The sequence below is a fragment of the Blennius ocellaris genome (assembly GCF_963422515.1).
Source record: "Blennius ocellaris genome assembly, chromosome: 10".
NCBI lineage: Eukaryota > Metazoa > Chordata > Actinopteri > Blenniiformes > Blenniidae > Blennius > Blennius ocellaris.
The window spans coordinates 907,007-928,521 of NC_137659.1; the positions used below are offsets into that span (position 1 = coordinate 907,007).

The window sequence follows — 21,515 nt, forward strand, 5'->3', positions numbered from 1 at the left end:
GCAGCTGTTTTTCTTTGTGTCGCACGAAGAACAAACATGAAAGACTTTAAAGGTTGACTTCAAAGGCCACCGTGGCAGCGTTTTACCGGTCGAAGCCTCTTTAAAGTGAAACTTGTGCGTTTGAGGCCGAGGAACTAAAATGCGAGCCTCGTCCTGAGGAGCTCTCAGTGGCAGACTGAGACACCCTCAGTGCAAGACGGAGCAAGTCCTTCATCCCCACTGCTGTCAGACTGGACAACAAGACTGTAAAGTAACATGCAATAACCTGCAAAAACTATGTGCAATAACCCCTGAATCTACGTCATTTTATCTACGTCACTTAATTGACCACTTGTACTTTAGGACTAAACCTGCACTGCCAACACTGGTATTATTTTTTTTACTATAGTATGTTTATTGTACTTTTATTCTACACTTTGCCGTCCCCCATCATAGTTTAATTTCCTTGTACTTCATCCTACTGTATATTTTGCTCCCCTTAGAACTTATTATACTTTATTATAGTCTGTGATTTTTATCTTTTTTTTTATTTTAGTCCTATTTAATTTTTTTTTAACTTATTATTACTTTCTACTGGAAATACTTTTGGCCCTTAGAGTTCTTGATAGTCATTGTATATAAGATACCTCTATTCTAAGATACCTCTACACACTGTGACGTAGATACAGATTAAAAAGGAGCAGCGTAGCCGTAACCAACTGGATGTGGTCAAAACCGAGAAGATGTCGCCGTGGGATCCCTGCAGTTCCACCATGTCACGTCATTCTTTCACTTTGGACATAAACAACACTGGCGTTCATTCTAGTTTCACTCACAGAGAGAGAGAGAGAGAGAGAGAAAAAAGGAAATTACACAATCTTGACGGAGCGCTTTCAATGTAGGGTTAGGTGTTGACCCTTCGCCGTACGGCAGCAGGGAAACCCCTGCCTCCGCCGGGTCTGGCTATAAAACCCTAAAGGATGACCGAACCCAGACAGACACTCTGGAAGGACCTGAAGCGACAGACTCTACCGACATGCCTCTCCTCCAGCTCTGTGAGTACCAGACGCCGGGACGCCGTGTTGGAATGGGACGTGAAGACGTTGATTAACGGCTCTATTTGCGTTCCAGACGTGACTCGTGCTCCTGCTGTGCTGCTGCTGCTGCTGCTGCTCACCTGTCGGCCCGGTCGGACTCTACCTGTGACGGCCGGCGGACCGTCGGTGGATCCGTCCTGCGTCCCGTCGGCCCGGACTCTCCTGCACAACATCACCGCCACGCTGGAACAGGTCGGGCCTGAAACCAGAGAAGCAGAAGAAAAACTCGCTATATTCGGGTTGTTTTACTTTGATCATTGAAGAGAGAAAAAATTTATAAATTTCTGGTCACAGAGAAACCTGTTCAGAGGAATCGACTGCTGGAAGGAGAACGTGGAGCTGAACATGGAGAGCAGCACCGCAGCGGTGTGTGCACCGATGGTAAACACACACACACACACACACACACACACACACACACACACACACACACACACACCCTCTTGACTATCACAACCCAAACCACGACTCGTCATGAAACATTGGCTCCTGAAAACGAGCTCTTTATTGATAAATAATAGAAATATAGTTTAAGATGAAAGGCTAATAATTCTCCTACAAAGATCAAAGCGATAAATTCACTATTTGACTTTCTATTCCTTCATGTTCCTTTTGAGGTACGACTTAGATATTTGCCTTATATAGGCGTATGTAATAATAATAATAATGATAATAATAATACATAGTTGTTTTGGTTAACCTTCTAGTGCAAAATGCAGTAAAAGCATCTCCTGCAGCTGTTTTTCTTTGTCTCGCACAAAAAACAAACATGAAAGACTTTAAAGTTTAACTTCAAAGGCCATCGTGGCAGGTGTATGTAATAATAATAATAATAATAATAATAATAATAACAATAATAATATATAGCTGTTTTGGTTGCAGTTTCAAGTTGAATTTTGTCTTTTATATTTATATAGTATATATAGTATACATATCTATATAGTCACCAAAATGGGTACAGGCATGGGTACTTTATTTGCCTATCCTTTAATAATAATAATAATAATAATAAAAATACCACTACTACTAATAATAATATGTGTTTATATACTAACATAAATATCATTAATGTCTCTTTCTCACAGGAATCAAGATGCTCTGGAGGCAGTAAACCCACATTCGATCAGGTGAGTTTTACTCAACAAAAAAATACTTGAATTCTTAAGAGTTTGACCTTTAATTTTAAATTATTTAAAAAAAATGTAATGTCTCAGTCGTGACCTGAAAACTGTTGTTTTGTTTCCATTCCAGGACTTGTGCTTGAGAGAAATAGGAAAAGATCTCCAGTACTACCACCGGTTCCTCTCGGCTCAGCCGGACCCCGAACTCCTGTTGGATTCTACGGTTCTGACGAGTCTCAGGGAGTTCATGACGGTACGTCACATTTCTAAAGCACGCCTCACTTTAATCTATTGGTTTCACGCACAATGTGCACTTTAACTGCTCCCAGGACGACTTTCCATTTCGTGATTCTCGTATTCTCCTGCACGCGTTTGGATTTAAACACATTTGGTGTAGTTATGCGAGAAATAAATATACATTTAGTTATTTCTGCAGAATGAATGTTTAACGTTGTTTCTCTGGCTTCGTGTCGCCGTTGGGAAATTAAGATGCTTGGCTTTTTTTTCTGCTCCCAACAGAATTGCTGGTTTCTTCCGCTGGACGTTTCCTCAACAAAGGTAATTATCAGTGTTGTTTATGAATTTATTCAGAAATGTGATCAAATATTTGATATATATATATATATATATATATATATATATATGTGGAAGCATACTGCACTCACATGAACAATTTAAAATGTTTTTTTTTAATTAATGCTGATTCTGTCATTATTATGAGATGTTATGAGGTGCTATGTTTTGTTCTGAGAGGTTCTGTTTTTTTGCTGAATTTTGAAAATTATCTCATCATCTCACAATTATGAGAAAATTATCTCATAATTGTGAGATGATATAAGATGTTATGTTTTGTTCCAAGGGGTTCTGTTTTTCTGAATTTATGAGATATTTATCTCTTAATTGTGAGATAATTATCTCATTATCTCAGAGATGATGTTGTGAGATGTTCTGTTTTCTGTCTTTCTAAATTTAGGAGAAAATTATCTCACAATTCTGAGATAATTAACTCAGACATTCAGAAAAACAGAACCGATTTTTTTAATCTCAAAATTCAGAGATAGATATCTCATAAATTCAGAAAAACAGCCCATTTTATTTATTCTTTCCTCATAATTATGAGATATCTCATAAATTCAGAAAAACAGAACCGATTTAAAAAATGTTCATGAAACTATTATCTCATTTTCTCATAATTTGAGATAATGATCTCATTAATTTATAAAAACGGCCTAATTTATTTATTCTTTTCTCATAATTCTGAGATAATTATCTCATAAATTCAAAAAAACAGAACCGATTAAAATTTTTTTCATAAAACTATTATCTCATTAAGCCTAAAAGTACATTTTTTCTCATAATTCTGAGAAAATTATCTCATTAATTCAAAAAAACAGAGTCAATTTAAATTTTTTCACGTGAATCCAATACGCCTCCGTCACGATAAGAGTGTTTCCGTGACAGTATGACCCAGGAGTCAAACGTTTCCATGGTGGGAGTTGATGTGTTTATATAGTCGTTGCCCACGGTGACCCTGTTCCCCCCCCCCAGGTGGCCGACGGCCTGGCGAGCAGCTACGACGAGAGGCTGAGTCTGTGCAAAGTGCTGAGGGGCTTCCAGGTCCGCGCCGTCACCATCAACAGGGCGCTGAGCTACATCACCTCCGGAGAACACAGGAAGTGACGGACGGGCGGGAAAATAAAAGAGGCTGGAACTAAAAAACCACGACCGCGACAGAAAACCTCCGAACATCTCAACCTAAAACATTTTTAGGTCTATTTTTTTTACTTCTTCTTCTTTCTTTCTTTCTTTTTTTTTTTTTACATATTTATTATCTTTAAATCCAAAAGTGTTTTACATCAAAATGGTGTGTAAAGGTACTTTTTTTTTTAAATATACGTTTATTTATTTATGTATTTTATTCTTCACTATTTATTTTTTTAACTATTTATTGTGACACAATTTATTTTGAGTCTGAGAATTATGAAATAAACTTTATTTTCCTGCATGAAAACTGCTTTGCTTTTGTTCATTGTTTGCCGCAGAAAGAAAGATAGATGGATGGATAGATAGATAGATAAATTCCTAGAGAAAAACAGAACCGATTTTTATTTTTGTCATAAAACTATTATCTCATTAAGCCTAAAAGTTAATTTTTCCTCATAATTCTGAGATAATTATCTCATTAATTCAATAAAACAGAGTAAATTTGTATTTTTTCACATGACTGCAATACGCCTCCGTCACGATAAGAGTGTTTCCGTGCCAGTATGACCCAGGAATCAAACGTTTCCATGGTGGGAGATGATTTATTTATATATATTCGTGGCCCCCGGTGACCCTGTTTCCCTCCGCTAACCAGACCCTCCCTCTCTGGGTCTGGTTCTGCAGGTTTCTTCCTGCGAAAAGCAAGTTTTTTTTGTTAATTTTTGTCTTTCCTCAGTCTCCTGATGTGGAGTTATTGCTTTAAAAAAGCAGTGAAATGTTGTATTTGTCGCTCATTAAATCAAAGTGAATGTATTTGACGCCCACCAGTCATAAACACAAAGAGCTTTGAGACGGGACGTGACAGTCGCACCAGACGTGGTCATTAAAAGAGGATTTTGGCCGTCACAGTCACACACTGCAAAACAAGTTGCAGCGTAGAGTTTGCTCGACGCCATTTTTTTATTTGATTTCTTTCTCGGTATCACGACACTGGGAACCAAATTTTTCCACTCCCCTCGCGTTTCCACATCCAGGAAACGTCGTCGAGTTAAAATCGCCTCTCCGGCGGCGCGGGAAGCAGAAGGCCGCTTTCAGTTTCAGTTTCAGATTGCCGTCGCTTCGGCACAAAGAGGAAGATCGTCTGGCAAAACGCAGTCAGTTACATCATTTTGACGCTGTTCTAACTAATAGCGTAGGGAAAAAAAGCTCATCTGGCTTAAAGCTCATCTGGAAATTTTAGCGAACAAATTGCAAAACAGATTCTCCCAAGAGAAAAATGAGATATGAACTGAAAAGAACTGAGTTTTTTTTTTTTACAAAACCAAGGTTTAAATCGGCCGTAAAGGAAAAATGCATCTCAATGGAAGGAGTCGGTCTTCATTGTAAAACTAAAACTTGTTAAATGATCAATGTTACAGAAATACGACACTGCGGAGTCGCAGATCAACCTTATTGATTTATTTTGTGTTTGATGTTTTGGAGAAAAAAAAACGGCTGCATGTGAATGAACTGGACTGTAAAGGATTTAGTGTTGATTATAAGTTTTACTTCTTTCTGCTCCTTTTCATTCATATGAAATGCTGTTGTTGCGTCGTTTTAAATGAATGAAATAAATAAAAAAAATTCATATAAATTAAAAAAAATCTTCAATTTCATGCAATGTGATCTTATTTATTGTATTTCTGATGTTCCGCCGGTCAAAATGTAAAATCCTGCAAGATTTTACAAGAAAACTCAGAATCTGGTGAAATCGGAACCTAAACTGATTCAATCAAACACAGAAAATCTCGAAATTCCAAAAAGATTCTGTCACCAGTTGCTTGAACGGCGGTTTAATTTAATGCTTTATATTTGTAATGTAACATTTATTTTTTTTTTAATTAAAAAGTTTGAGCGTTTCGCTTCCGGACGGTTGGCAAAAAATAAAATTCGGACTTTTTAAAGCCCCGTTGCCACGGTTACTTACGACGGGAGTCTGAGGAGCTGATTGGTCAGCGATTTACGACACGGCCTCAAAACGGAGCTCTAAGCCCCGCCCACTTTTTAAGCTACTTTCTGTGGCAGAAACTGGCCCCAGATTTGGCTCCGGTTCCGTTTCGGGGCCAAATGTTGCCACGTTTGATGTCAATCGTTCCGATTGCTGCAATACATTTTCATTAAAACCTTAAAATAACACTTTTTTTCCATTAGTTTTAGTGTATCTAATCTATTTGTAATCATTTGTATGTAAAAGAAGCAGGCAGATATTCAATTTTTCAGGTTTTTGTTGATTTTCAGAGATTTTCAAGTGTTTCGTCTCTCCAGTATAATCAAACCCTCGGTAATTCTAACTTTAAATGTAAATATTAATTGATTTAATGACCCGATGTGACATTAAATCAACAGTACGAAGGACACGTGATGTAAACGACTTCACACAAACCAAAAAATCCAATCAAACCAATTTAACTTCCTTGAAATGTCTCGTGCAAGTTGTTCCAAACATTCAGGTTTGCAGAAATTCTATTTTTTATAGATAAATACATTTTATTTGCGGCCCAGACGTTTTAATTCCAAACAGCTATTTCATATCCGGGCGTACAGCTGATTTATCCACGAGGATCCAGTTGAACCATCTGAGGCTCTTTAAAATCAAGAAACTCGTTCAGGCGACGGGATTCATTTATGCTGCAACAGCGCCACCTAGTGGAATCTGGATTCATAGCCTCAATACTGTCAAACGGGCTCACGTTTTCTTTTTTGTGGGCGTTTGGATTTCCTCCAGAGGGATTGTTGTTGCAGCTACTGAGATTTAGGAGAAATACGAATAATAATTAAAAAAAACACACAAATAAGAAAGAAAAGAAAAAACTAAAATCTGAAATGTAGTTGTGCAAACCTCCAGACAAATGACAATCACTATTTGTAAAAAAAAAAATACAAATAAACATTAACCAGACTCCAAATAATTTAAAGTTAAGGTTAAATACCATTATTATAGTTGTATTTTTTAAATCCGTTTGGGAACTATATTCCATTAACTGTAAGAATTGAACAGAAGCATATAATCTAAACATTCTTATCTAAACACATGAGTTTATTATGAATTAATCCCTTCATATCAGACCAATCAACTTCCACCAGCTTATTTAGGTTAATTTTAACAGAATAAAAAAAAATTCAAACTGTCGGTAAGTTTGTTTGTCTGCTGGATTATTGAAAGGTGTTTTATTTATTTATCTATTTATTTACTCTCCACGGTTCAGGTGACCTACCGACGCTATGACAACCTGCAGCTTTTACCTGCAGCCAATCAGCCGAGCGCGCGCACCTGAGAGCGCGCGCTCGGCTGCGGGTTAATGAGCCGCACGTGTGGAGACGCTTCCCTCCAGTCGCAGGTCGTCCGTCGCTCCTTCCAGAACCAACGATGGACCGCAACCTGCGACCTTCCTTGTCCTGCTGGGTGTTCCTCCTGCTTTCAGTCTCCGCGCTCACGCGAGGCCAGGCCGACGCGCGCACCCGGGCCGGGCTGCGGCGGGACCCCCGGCGGCCGCCCCCTCCTCCTCCGGTCCCTCAGCGGGTCGAGCCTCCCTCCCCCCGGCCCGTGTCGGTGCGCTGCCTCCCGGACTCCCTGGAGGTGGCGGTGCAGGCCGACCTGTTCGCCCGCGGGCTCCGGGTGACCGGCGGGGAGCTGCGGCTCGGCCCCGGCCCGCTGCGGGAGGCCGGATGCGGGGCGGCGCCGGCGGGAGAGGCGCACTTCGTCCTCCGGGCCAATTTAATGGATTGTGGGATTCAACTTTCAGTAAGTGACTTTATTTAATTGTTTATTTCTTAAATCCTCTCTGGCTCTGCGTAAAGTTGTGCTGTATTAAAACTTAATACAGAATCGAGACGCTAAAACAGATTGTTCTGGTTTTCAGTCGACGGAGGAGAAAATCATCTATTCCACAGTTCTGGTGTTTTCTCCTGAGGCAGACTCTGAAGGTCTGCTGAGGCTGGAAGGAGCCAGCATCCCAGTGGAGTGTCACTATGACCGGTGAGAGAACTGCGCCCCCTGCTGGATGGAACAGGGCCTGTTTATTTTCGATGGATAAAACTTGCTATGCTATAAAACTTAGTGTTAAATGAATGATGGCGATTTACTGTATGGATTTTCCTCGAGTCAGGGATTCAGACTTGTATGGAAGTAAAACTGTGCCATCAGATTCTGAATTCGAATTTCTAACTCTGCATTTTTTTTTACCATCGAAATCAGACTTGAATGAGACGGGTAGCGATTGTATCGTCCTGATGGCGCAGATATTCTGACTGTTTTGCAGCTGAATTATCTTTTTTTTGCGCCTGAATTTTGTGCTTTTTGCGGCGGAATTTTGTGGTTTTTGCGGCGGAATTTTGTGTTTTTTGCGGCGGAATTTTGTGTTTTTTGCGGCGGAATTTTGTTTTTCTTCGCGGCTGAATTTTGTTTTTCTTCGCGGCTGAATTTTGTTTTTTTTTTTTGCAGCTGAATTTTTTTTTTCACACTGAATATTTTTAGATGTTGGAAAAAAATCAGAAGCAAAAAAAAGATACGCACTTGAAATTAAACAGCTTTTAAAATTCAAAGTCTGATTTCGATGGTAAAAAAATTCAGTTAGAAATTTGAATTCAGAATCTGATGGCACAGTTTTACTTCCATAGACTTGCATCATCTGCAGTTTTGTCCCATAATATTTAACTTTATGCTTTATAAGACTAATCGTGAATAAACATCAGCAATATAAAAATATAAAGCTGGTTCTTAAGCAGACATCTGCAGTAAATATGTACGTGAACACTTTAAAGCAGATTTTTACTTTTACCGTCGTTATTTGACTCTTCAAAACACTTTGCTCTTTACAGAAAATTAACTCTTTTTGAACAGACGGAATCTTTCTGCTCGACTTTTAACACATAAAACTCCACCTCCGTGTTTTCCATGTGACCTGAGACTGTATGAAACACCTGGAGTCTCAGACCACAGCTGGAATCTGCAACTCAGACCAACCAGACTTTTTTTTTAAATTAACAAGTTTGAGACGATTTGAGGAAAAAACAGCCTGAATTCTTGGATCGGAATCCTTTTAAAGTGGAATTTTAATGAAATTGTATCTCAAAGCAACTTGATCAGTTTAGAGGAAATGTGTCCATGATATGTTTCGTTTGTTGTTGTTGTTGTTTTGTTGTCTGTTTACAGGAAGTATTCCGTGGATGCGTTTCCCCTGCAGCCCACCTGGATCGACTCTGTCGCCACCATTTCAGCAGACGATCAGATCGACTTCAACCTGCTTCTCATGTCCGGTGCGTTGTTTTTTTTTAAAAAGTTCATCCTTTGAGGCCGATTTGTTTTTTTTTATTCGTTTTCGGTGGTCGGATGATTTCCCCTCTATTGTGCAGACGATTGGCAGCACGAGAGGAGATCGTCCACGTATTTCCTGGGCGACCCCGTGCACCTCCAGGTTTCCGCCGCCGCCGTTCGCCACGTGCCCGTGCGAGTGTACGTGGACCACTGCGTCGCCACGGCAACCCCCCACGCCGAGTCGGCGATACGACACGACCTCGTTGAGAATCACGGGTGAGCTTCACGTCGGATCAGACAAATACAACAACAAAACAACCTGGCGAGACGGACCGTTTGCTCCACAGGTGTCTCACGGACGCCGACGTCACCAACTCCAACTCGCGTTTCTTGCCGAGAGCCGAAGACTCCAAGCTGCGGTTCAAGCTGGACGCCTTCAGGTTCTACGGCGAGCCCGGCAATCAGGTTCTGACTCCCTTTTGAAATTGTTCACATCTTACAACCTCGTGATCACGTGAGTCCATATCGGAGCTTCATCTTGTTTTTGGATGTCCACCGACGTGCTTTTGGACTCTCGGCTTTTTCTTGCAATGTTACGTTTATATAAATGTTTTTTTTTTAATGTGTAGATGATGATTAAAATAGCTTTACATTCCCCTGCAGACAGAAAAGCCTCCACACGACGAGAAAAATTATCTTTTCTCCTCAGTTTCCATAAAAAATTCTGTCCACACGAGGCTTCGGGGCATGTAGTACACATGCCAGGCCTTTAGGGGCGCTGTGACCTGCCTAACACACCCACTCTGGGACCCGTGTTCTAAAAAAATAACCCGGTTTTCACGCTTCTGAAGCGGTGAAGCAGGTTCCTGGTGTGAGAACATCAGTTTGGCTCATGTAAATCTAATCTGAAACGTACAGACTGAATATATGGACTCTAAAGATGCGTTTTCGTTCCCAGTTTGATTATTCGGGTCATGAGATGAAACGTCTTCTTTCCGATCCAGGTCTTTATAACCTGCCAGCTGAAGGCCGTTCCATCAACGCAGGCCGTCGGCGCTGAAACCAGGGCCTGCTCTTTTATTGACGACAGGTACGAGCTGAACAATTCAGTATTTTAATCATTTTAGAATTAAAAACATGTCGAGCTCTGTTTACAGAAACCGTCTTAAGATTTCTACAGCTCGTTTCCTGAAAGTGAAACTACAGCTTTGATTTAATGCCACTTTGAGAATAAGTTCATGACCTACTGCTGATTATTTCACCTCTTTTAATTAGACATGATGATTTGATATTTAGTGTTTATACCTGAATATGGATTATAAATGTTTTCATAAAATCTAACTTTAAATAACAGGTTTATATATGGATGTGTATGTGGGTAGATGGAGTGTGAACATGATTGTACATGTTTAAAAAATAATAAATCACTTCTCAAATAGTTAAAAAAAAGAAAAAAACTCACCCAAACACTGACCCAAGTGGACAAGTTAGGAACTGCAATTACTTTGTTCCTCAAACTCAGAAGTGAATTTCATATTGGAGAACAAGGCATTGATTAAAATTTTTCAATCTGAGATTAGAACTGGGATTAAGTCCAGATCCTGACAAGATCATAGAACTCATTCAGGAATATTTCCCCCTCATTGTCAAAAGTAAAATATTGGCATGGTCTCAATTTTTGTGATTATTTTTATATATATTGATCATCTTTCAGGGGTTTCTAAAAAAAAAAAAAAAAAGTATTTTAATTGCTCTTTTATTTATCGTTCATATGCACCTTATTTTAACTGTTTGATGTTTGCACTACTTTTTAAAATATATTTAAATACGTTTTTTTTAATGCCTTTTTTACCGGTTGCTAAGCAACGACATTTCGTTGCCAGTTCCTCACTGTGATGTACTGTGCAATGACAATAAAGAAAGTCTAAGTCTTGGTAAAGTCACAAGTATTTCAATTGGCCATGTCGTGTTCTTGGTGTAATTCATGTACAATTCAACATAATTTCAAAGTCTTGGCTGGAATTTTCATTATCCCAGAAAATGCTCTTATTTTAATGTCATCGCAGAACAAAGTAATCCCCCACCACGAACAATAAACAAAACAAAAAATCCTGTTTTATTGGAATAATCCAGCGTAGGTCTGGACTAGGCCTCCGTGGAATTTCCTACCGACCTCAGGTTTTTGTTTTTTGCGCTAAATGTTGAATTCTGGTTTCCCAGCTGGCGGTCGGTGGACGGAAGCGACGACGTCTGCAGTAGCTGCCACCTTTCCCAGCCGCCGGAGAAGCGTCCGACGGCAGAAGCTACGACGCCGGCGGCGGCGGCGCCGAGGCCGACCAGGACCTCGGTCCGACCGGTCCAACTCGGACCCCAGAACCCTCCGGCCACGTACGTCCGCTTCCGCCCGGGACGTCCTCAAGGCGGCAAGCCGGAGGAGACGTCGCCTCCGAAAGTGGCAAAGAGAGGAGCGAATCGCAGGACTGGTGAGTTAAACTCAGAACCCGATTGGACGAGAGGCTACGGCTGCGACGACGGATCGATTAAAATGTGATTATTAAAGGTGTTGGCAACTAATTTCATCGTCGGTTCGTTGTCGCTCGATTTATTCGCCACTCGCTAAGTTACGAAGCAGTTTACTTAATCTTCCGTAGCGATAACTGACGGCATTAAAATGTTTTTAACGTCACACAATGAGATATTTTACAGTATGTATTTATTAGTGATGGCCAAATGAAGCTCTAATACAGCTTCATGAACCACTTTCTGTATTTCCTGACTCCACCAGATGGCGCTCTCGGTTTGCAGATAGTCTGAAAGACTGGCAATGATGCGTTTGTTGGACAGACAGTGCCATCTAGTGGCTTCAGAGAATAAAGACGGTGGTTCGTGAAGCTTCATCTGGTCGTCACTAGTATTTATCGCTCCACATTGTGACAATAAAGACCTGATGAGCAGATCCACTGTTGATCGATGAGAAATCAAATGATTAAATGTTGTTCGGTCCAAAAAACAAACAAACAAAACTACAGTTTCTGGAACTTGCATGGAATTAATGGTCCGAGGTTAGATAGCTAGAGAGATAGATAATTACTGTATTCATCCCCGAAGGGAAATTGTTTTGTTGCCGCAATCTGGTACATACGAATATTATAAAATACAATAGAATAAAGGTAAAAAATAAAAATATCTGGGTATAAGACATAAAGTAAAACACAGAACGGAACATGGGCACTTAGAAATCAGCAGGAGATAAAAGCAAGATAAATAAATAGTAAGGTGCAGTGGCAGAGCCATTAGAAGTAGGCATTATATAATAATAATAATAATACAGATAATAACAATGTGCAATAGTGTATAATCGTGTATAGTACTACTAATAATGGTAGCAATGATATAACAATAGCAATAAAACAGTAATATAACTGATGTAGTTGTGCCACAGACACACTGTTTAAAAACAAATGAATGTAGCTTTAAGTGATATTGAGCCAATTAAATTAAAACACACACAAAAATAAACTGTTTGAAAGCGAAACTCAAATTGTCCAAATGTGCTTCGTCTTGTCCAGAGAGGACCGTCGAGCTGCCTCCCATCATCGTGCTTCCATCCAGGACGTTCGGCTCCACTCTCTCGGGCCACAAGGCGACGACGACGGCAAAAAGGAAAAGCGCGTGAAAGCCAAAGACGTCGGCTTTTGAAAAAATCTTGATTGAAAATGGGAAACGAGATTTCCTTTTGGGGAGGGGAGTTTTTTTCAAAACATTTTTGCAGTAAATATTTTTACTCTCCCATCTCGTTTGTCGTTTTTTGTCTCCGATGTCCACGTTGAACAACACACCCCGGGATTTCATGAACCCGATACGGCTTCAGCGGGAAATGTAATTAGTACGGAGCTTTAGACCCGATAAGTGGAAGCAAAAAATGACCCACAATGCATCAATCTGACCGTTTCTGCAGCGGAATCGACCCCGATCGGGGCGGCTCTGCAGCCCGCAGACGTGCTCTCAGGGAGCACTTCCTTCCATTACTGGCCGCAGCCCACAGTAGTCGCCTTATTGATTATCATGAAGTACAAAATGTTGTCCTGTCATATTCTGTGGCATATGACAGGAAATGGCAGCTCATGGCTCCTTATTGGATTATAGGGAAAACGTTTTGGGTCCAATGAGTTGAGCCAGAAAAATGATCTTGAAGTATCTGAAGTGACGCCGAAACCTGGAGAAATCCCTGACACGCGGCACTTTGCAGATCGGCCTAAATGGACGCGAGCCGAGGAAAAGCAGCCTTTTAGGAGACGACCTGACTTGACCCGCTAAGAGCTAGTGCTACAAATGGAAAGTGGGGAAAACGATCCAGCCGACGGGAACATTTGACGTATTTCTGTCTCGGTGCTGTCGGGCGTCCAACCGCCGCAATATTCCGCTTTTCCTAGTCTGGATCGAGTGTTTCACGTGTTTCTCCACGTCTACTTGCGCTCCCATCATTACAAACGTGTCCTGCGTTGCTTAGCAACACTGCCATACCTCCACCGCATCCGCCATCTTGGAAAGCTCAGTCTCGCCTTGTCGTTCCATGATCAGCAGCCTTTTTCCTCAAAGAAACTCCTTCATGGACACACAATTAAAATCTTTGTGTTACATGTTTGCTAATTGGATGTATTTGTGAATGAATAATTGGGAGACATACATTTTGTTTATGAAGGTCTGTTGGCGAAATTGAACGATTCCCAATGTCTATTATTTACTGGTCGTAACAGTCCCCGCACGGGTCACACACCTTGTTTTGCTCCAGCGGTGGCACACATTTTGTAAAGAAATGGTAAACAAATGAGTAAATTCTTTCAACTGACACAAATGGTTTGGTTTGAGAGGAAGAGGGAGAAACAAATCCAAATAAACAATCCGTTTCTTTCTTTATACATTTAATATGCCATAATATGTCTATTTGTTAAAGAGCATAATGCAAAGTATGTCTGCATGAAAGCTCATGTTTAATGTGTGAAGATATCGGGGAATTGTGATTATTGTCGTCGTACTACAACTTCCGTCAGTGGAAATAAATGCACTCCGGGTCGAGACCCATCCAAGATGGCGGCCACAGGATAAATAAACAAAACGTAGTTATTGCTGCTTCAGGACGCACTGGACCATTTTCTAGTGAAGCTGCTGTGTGTTTAGACTGCTGGAGGACCGACACTGAACTTAGTTCCTTTTTCACTCGCCATGTTTCACTATTACCTGTCAGCTAGCTAGTTAGCTAGCTAGCAGGACAAATACAATGTGGTAAAGACTCCGCGTTAAACCTCATAACTGGCCCACATAACTTAAAAAAGTCTTACCTTTATCCTTTGATTGTCCTTCGATATTTATTCTTCTGCAGTTTGTCCTCCCCACTGAGAAAAATTCTTCTGTGTCGCTGTCAATCGTTCCGAGTGTCGCAGGCCAGTGACGTCACGGGACGGTGCGTCCAACGAATATTGCGTAACAATTCCCCCAAAACAACACCAGTCACGTTGGTGTAGTTAAGGTTAACTACAAATGAGAAATGCACATCGGTGATCAATATCCACGCTGATATATTCAATATTTAAACTGTCACTTATATAATTTTCATTTCAAACGAAATATCACAACTAACAAATCTGCTGCACTGATTTATTCTTGTTCTGGTTTTATTTTTTTGGTTGTTCATTTATTCCTGCTATTTTTTTGTCAGTATGTTTGTTGTAAAGCTTGTTGCTGCTGTTGCAGTTAAAATGTGTGAATTGCAATGACTAATTTGTTTGATGGTACACCCCCGTCTTTAAATAAGCATTTTTTGTTTCTGAAATAAACTTTATTATTGCCGTTTTTCTTTTTCACATCCTACATTTTTTTTTAAAGCTTATGTGAGACATAATAGACAAATGAGATAGCAACAGATAAAGAGGGGCAACTGATGTTCCTGACCTCGGACACGCGCTTCATCCAGCGTGCGTCCCTGAACGCCGCCACTCTGGGTCACGTGAGAAAATCTTAAGGTCATTCTTGAGTGTTTCGACGAAGCAAGTCGATCTCTTAGGCGCCTGTTTACTTCCACGGCCAATGAATCGCCTCTCTGTGAGTGAGACGGCGTTTACGACTTGCGGGATTCAATCGATGCATCCGCTAAGTGCATAATAAATCAGTCGCGCTCCAAAAATGGCGTGACGCGATATTGTTTTGCATATTTATTAGACGATGAGACGATACGTGCACGTCCGGGCTTCAGAATTACTCCCTGCTTCTGGGTGCAGACTGTTTTTTTTTTTCCCCCCGCGAACATCTGGACTTGTCACTTCGGAGCTCTTGTTTTACGCGTCGTGTGCGCGCGCATGTAGGGCGCCCGGCGATGGCCCTGCGTCAGCGTCTCCTCGTCGTCCACGCCTGACTGCGATCAAGTGTCGTTTTGAAAGGAGTTAACGACCTCCAGCTGGGTCGTTATGTCACCAGCCATGCTTTCCTGCAGACGCGTGGTGCTGGGCTGCTTCACCGCGTGCCTCTTTGCGCGCGCGGCGGTTGATTCCAGATGCGTCCAGGGCTACTGCAAGACGAACCCGGCGCGGAGGAACGACACCATGACGTATTACAACATCGCCATGGTGACGCGGAAGCTCTCCGGGATCCTTCTCATGCTGCTCCTCTTCGCCGTGGGCTACTTTGTCCAGAGGATGCTGTGCGCGAGAGCCCGGCAGCGCGCGGCGCCGCTGAACGCGCAGCCGGACGTGACCGCGTCCCAGGAGATGCTCATGGACAGATGCACCCCGGACGGCCTGCTGGATCCGCTTCACGGGGTCCAGCTACCGGCGTACGACGCCTGTAAACGACTACCGACGTATGAGGAAACGATGCGGGAGGGACGGGTGGAGGGACGGGTGGAGGACACAGGACGAGCGACATGACAGTGGCGGCTGTCCTCGCGTCTGCAGGGTTATTTATTGGCACTTCTGTCCCAAGTCAGTTAAAAAAATAAATAAATAAAAGGCACCTTGTCTTTATGGATTTACAGTATTAATCATTGAACCGAATGTAATTACAGGAAGAAGAAAAAAAGAACAAGTCAATTGTTCTTAAGTTCATGATTTTCATCTCAACGTGTTTTAATGATCGAAATAGGAGACAATAGAACGTGTTACTGCTTAAAACAGGACTGTCAAACTTATTGAACTTCATTGAGACCCTGTTCCATATGCGTAATTGGACAGACAGAAAATAATAATAATAATAATAATAGTTTTAGTGCAAATATTTTCCGCATGGAATCAAACTGATCCATAATTGTGACCACGCTGATGTTGGGTTTGATTGCACGTTATCAGCTCAGTGCCACTCCCATATCAACACTGTCACGATGACTCCTGCTGTGGAAGCAGCTGGAGATTCACAGTGTTGCTCAAAGGCACTTCAGCATGGATAGATAGAGGGAGAGAGAGTGAGAGAGAGAGGGGAGGTCAAACCCGGAACTGCTTCCATACTGTTTGGTGTTTTCTTCTTCTCGTGTGGTTAAAAAAAAAAAAAAAAAAACATGACATCTGATTCAACGCCCATTATACATTTTATGTTCCTTAACGTCGCGTTTTAAATCGATATAAAGATTCATCAGATCATAAAATCCGCTGGATTATTTACTCGTGCGGGTTCTAAAGACTACAGGCTGATTTCACTCCTGTGGCTTGTTGCTCGAATTGTACTCGTGATATTGCAGGTTGGATTTATTGTTCTTGTTGAAGCTGCTAACCAGTAAACAGATACTTGCACATTTCTTTTTTTTTTTTTTACCAGTTCGCAGAAGAATAGCAACTTGGAAAAACAAAACTTCTGATCACTGCATTTCATATTTCCAACAATTTCCCGTTGTTTGTGTCCCACAAATAATCAATTCCCAGAAAATAAAAATAAAAAAAAGTCAATGCCTGCTGGTTTTGATGTGGTGCACCTTGTCTTTGATGTTCTCTTTGACTCCTCCGGCGTCCGACGGCAGTTTGACGAGCTGCACCACGCGCCTGAAGGCCTCCTCCAGCCCGAAGCCGGTGGACGCGGAGCACGGCTGGACGAACCAGTCGCGGCCCGAGCAGAGCCGCCGCATGCCGAACTTGTCCTTGAGGTCGGTGGCGGTCAGCGCGCCGCTCACGTCCTGCTTGTTGGCCAGCAGGACGAGCGGCCGGCCGCGGAGCGCCTCGCTGCGCAGCGTGGCCTCCAGCTCCCGGCGCGCCTCGCCCATGCGCTCCGGGTCGGCGCTGTCCACCACGAACACCACGGCCGCGGCGTCGCCGTGGAAGCTCGGCCAGTGCTCCCGCATCCGACTCTGACCCCCGACGTCCCACAGCGTCACGGCGATGCTCTTCCGGTGCTTGCGGGCCTCCAGCATTTCCACGTTGAAGCCGATGGTCGGCACCGTGCTGACGGCGGCGTTGTGCTTCAGCCGGTAGAGCAGCGTGGATTTCCCGGCGTTGTCCAGACCCAGGAGGAGGACGTGTACTTGTGGCTGCTTGGATAACAAGTGGCCCATTTCGACGTGGGGGGAGAGACGAGGGACAGGCGGCCGCAGTGGCTCGTTCACATCATCCACCGTGTTTGTTTAGCGCGTTTCCTGAAGTTTCAATGGATGAGCCATTACCTCCGGGTCTGACCGTCGCGGCGCGTCACGCGCGCGCTGATAACGCGCCGCGCCAAGGGTCAGGGTTGCACCCGAGGCTCTCCCACACTTTTATTGCCACGGCAGATCCATGTTCTTATCTTATCAATTTGCAAGCCGGCGCGCAGAGGGAGAATTTATTTGGCGCTCTGCGTCGCGGTTGTTCTGCTGCACGAGGCTGCGCAAGTAAATGAGTTTTAAAAGGCCACCAACTTGTCAGTAATTATTAAAAAACATCAAGATAATGATACAAAAAGTTGAAATCATGGCGAATAAAAGAAAAACTGTCATTTTGGTGTCTCTGCCAGAGGAAATACAGACAATAAGAAGAAATCTGGCTCAGTCTGTTAAAACCACAGTTTTCCTGCTAAACATGTTGGATGAAGTCTGCAGTGCTGAAAAGGTCCGACTATGAATATGATAATTAAATTGTGGGGATTATATAATTCGGTTTATGATTCTGCGTTTTTGGATCAGTGTTGTTCTGATGAACTCAGTTAAGACGAAGCAAAGCACCTTGAAAATTCAACACAGGTTTAACCTGCTCCGTGTTTCTAACGTCTCTCGTTGCTTCTGAGGGCTATTTTGTGAAGAGGAACAATTATTTAGCTTCCAAATATCATATAGTCATAATATAACGCCATGGGCAATGCTTCCAAAAGCATTTTTTGTTTTATTTATTACAAATAGACATATATAAAAGGCAATTTTCCGGCAGAAGAATATATGATTTTGCTCTTTTTTTTAAGTTTTTGGATGAAGTGTGAACACATACACTGAGTCAAGTTCCATTTTGACAACCTTATTTACTTTCAATATTCATTCAAAGGCTCAAAATGATCTTTGCGTCTGAAATAGCGAAACAAGTTGCACAGTCATCAAGAAGAAGGAAGAAAGAAATACACATTTTTCACAATTCCAGAGTCTTGATGTCGTTCAAAATAAATAAATAAATAATAATCATACAGTCAGCAAACAGTCTTTGCAATGAAACAGTTAAATTATCGGGGTTTTACACGCAAAAAAGACAAAAACAAAGAGATTCACTGAACTTCCGTTACTTTTTACGCACATTTTACGTCTCATTAATCCAAGACTTCCGGTTGATCACATCCCATCTACCTTCATCTTACATACATAGAAAATAATCACGCTTTAAGACACATTTATCAGCAAGACGTCTCCTTGCCGGAGTCACGCAGAAGAGAAGGATAAATAAATGAACGTTAATCAGCTTGTGGTTTAGTTTTCACTTTAAAAGCCGAGTTTTCAACCTTCCCTCACATTTCCTCAAGACACAATACAACGAAATAAAAAAAACAGTTTCGCGTGTTTCTTCTCCTTTGCCGTGACGCAGTGTCTCACAGTCTGAGGAAACAAACAATCCCGCGCCAAGCGTCCAAAAGAAAACACGCCCGGCGTGCGCGCGCGCGCGCACGACCGTCTCACCTCCTCTTTCAATTCGGACTTCCAGTCGGACACTGAAGACATGGACGTCTTAAACAAAGCAGTCCGATTTGTCTCAGCGACCAGTCCGGCCAAGTTGTGCGCGTCGTGATGACCCTTTCAACCCCCAACGAGCTCCGGGCGGCGTCGACGCGTCACGGAGGCGCTCGAGCCCGATCCAAGAAGCGTTTTCCGCCCCAGAGAAACACAAAAAAAGGGGGGGGGGGGGTCGAGGGCGCAGGAGACACCCCGTCTCAGGACGCTCCTTTCAAATGATTCAAACCTTCCACTCCGGGATTTGTTTCGACGCTGTCAAGAGCGGGTCCACTTCTCGCCGGGCTTCACCCACACGCCCCCGGTCGGGTTATCCACCACGTACACCAGACCCCCGGCGTCGCTGCGGCGGCGGCTCTGCGGCCAGGAGTGGCTCGTCGACTTGCCCGGCGTCCGAGCGGCGGAGTGCGTACAGGTCGCCCGGGCGGCCGCCCTCCTCTGGATGTGCACGACCGAGGCCGGGGCGGCGAACGCGTCCGTCCCGCGGAACGGGTCTCCCGCGCCGACGCGTTGGAAAAGAACGCGCGCCTCAATGGAGGATTTCGAGCCGTGCTGCCCCATGACGTGCAGATATGCGCACAAATGCACCAAAAGACTTTAAAGTTTGGTTTGTTTCCAAAGCTCTGCGGGATAAGAACTACTCCCCCCCCCCCCCCACTTCAGGCACTCGTCGACTATATACGGCGCCAATTCACCGTGAAACTGGGCGAAACGTTCCCGTAAAGCTCCACCGTGACGCACTCGATTTGTTTGAGGTTACGAGACACCGACATGTTGCAGCGCCGGTCACCGGCATGCGGAATGGGCTCATGTTCGCGCTATTCCGAGCCCCTCCAGCTGCCGCGGACCGTCACCGAACAACGATTCCACACACTGCGTACGTGTGCGTGTCCCGTGCGCGTGGCGCCTGACGCAGGAGTTGAAGAAACGGCGCTATTTACGGTCCCGCAAACGCGCGTCCCAGAAACGCTCCGGCCGTATCTGACCACGTGTTTTCTGCGCGCACGTCGCGCTCGTATCAGAAGTCGAGTGAGTCGCGTTCCCGGAGAGGTGTTTGAAACATTCTGGGGGGGAGGCGGGGGGGGGGGGGGGGCACGAGCAGCAGCCGACCACCTCTCCACGTCTATTTTACTATTTGTCCTTGAGATGCTTACAAACAGGTGGTGCGAATAATTCCTTATTAAGCGATGCGTCGTTGTGCTGCGTGATGCAGAGCTGCTCTCTCTCTCTCTCTCTCTCTCTCTCTCTCTCTCTCTCTCTCTCTCCATCCATCTCTCTCTCTCTCTCTCTCTCCCCTCTCTCTCTCTGTCTATCGTTCTTTCTGTCTCTCCATCTCTCTCTCTCTCTCTCCATCTCTCTCTCTCTCTCCATCTCTCTCTCTCTTTCTCTGTCTCTCTCTCTCTTTCTCTGTCTCTCTCTCTGTGTCTATCATTCTTTCTGTCTCTCCATCTCTCTCTCTCTTTCTCCATCTCTCTCTCTCTCTCTCTCCATCTCTCTCTCTCTTTCTCCATCTCTCTCTCTGTCTCCATCTCTCTCTCCATTTCTCCATCTCTCTCTCTCTCTGTCTCCATCTCTCTCTCTCTCTCTCTCCATCTCTCTCTCTCTTTCTCTGTCTCTCTCCATCTCTCTCTCTCTGTCTATCGTTCTTTCTGTCTCTCCATCTCCATCTCTCTCTCTCCATCTCTGTCTATCATTCTCTCCCTCCATCTTTCTCTCCATCTCTCTCTTTCTCTCCCTCCATCTCTTTCTCCCTCCCTCCATCTCTCTCTCTCCCTCCCCCCTCTCTATCTTTCTCTCTCTCCATCTTGCTCTCTCTCTCTCTCTCGCTCTCTCTCCAACTTCAACATGAAATTTGTCAAAACCGTTCAAAAATCATCTATATTTTCACATTTGAGCTCTTTTTCCTCTACTTTCCTTTATTATTAAGCAAATCCTGTTTTTTCTCTCCCGTGACAGAAATCGTGAAGTTTGACCCACAACTTACTAAAACAGGCCGGATAGAGACTAATGAAGGGCTTAACTTTATTCACCACTCAAATATCTTTCACTTTTTAATAAATAAGTGGCAAACAACCAGTCGATAATTAAATATCTTGTGTGCAGCAAATGCATCTTCACTGCCTCCCGTCTGATATCTTTATTTCCCGCATGGAGAATTAATTTTATAT

At 43.2% G+C, this 21,515-nt stretch overlaps 3 protein-coding genes across 4 annotated transcripts in view; 1 reads left to right on the forward strand and 2 right to left on the reverse strand.

Annotated features, from left to right (window-relative positions):
- LOC308135371 (uncharacterized protein) overlaps positions 1–21,515 on the reverse strand; it is a 432,222-nt gene that overhangs the window by 50,791 nt on the left and 359,916 nt on the right. The gene's annotated exons all lie outside the window — the stretch shown is intronic.
- On the forward strand, positions 7,308–12,870 carry LOC308135072 (zona pellucida sperm-binding protein 3-like; the record flags this gene model as incomplete). The annotated part of the gene is made up of 8 exons (XM_080502945.1): positions 7,308–7,682; positions 7,801–7,916; positions 9,093–9,196; positions 9,293–9,470; positions 9,542–9,659; positions 10,199–10,284; positions 11,415–11,677; positions 12,764–12,870. 8 exons carry the CDS (start codon positions 7,308–7,310, stop codon positions 12,868–12,870), a joined length of 1,347 nt encoding a protein of 448 aa, XP_080359071.1.
- On the reverse strand, positions 16,888–18,371 carry arl14 (ADP-ribosylation factor-like 14). The gene has a single exon (XM_080504000.1). It carries the CDS (start codon positions 17,719–17,721, stop codon positions 17,119–17,121), a length of 603 nt encoding a protein of 200 aa, XP_080360126.1. The 5' UTR covers positions 17,722–18,371; the 3' UTR covers positions 16,888–17,118.

Coding starts and splice junctions, on each gene's coding strand:
- arl14 (XM_080504000.1), bottom strand. CDS start 17,721: ATGGGCCACTTGTTATCCAAGCAGCCACAAGTACACGTCCTCCTCCTG.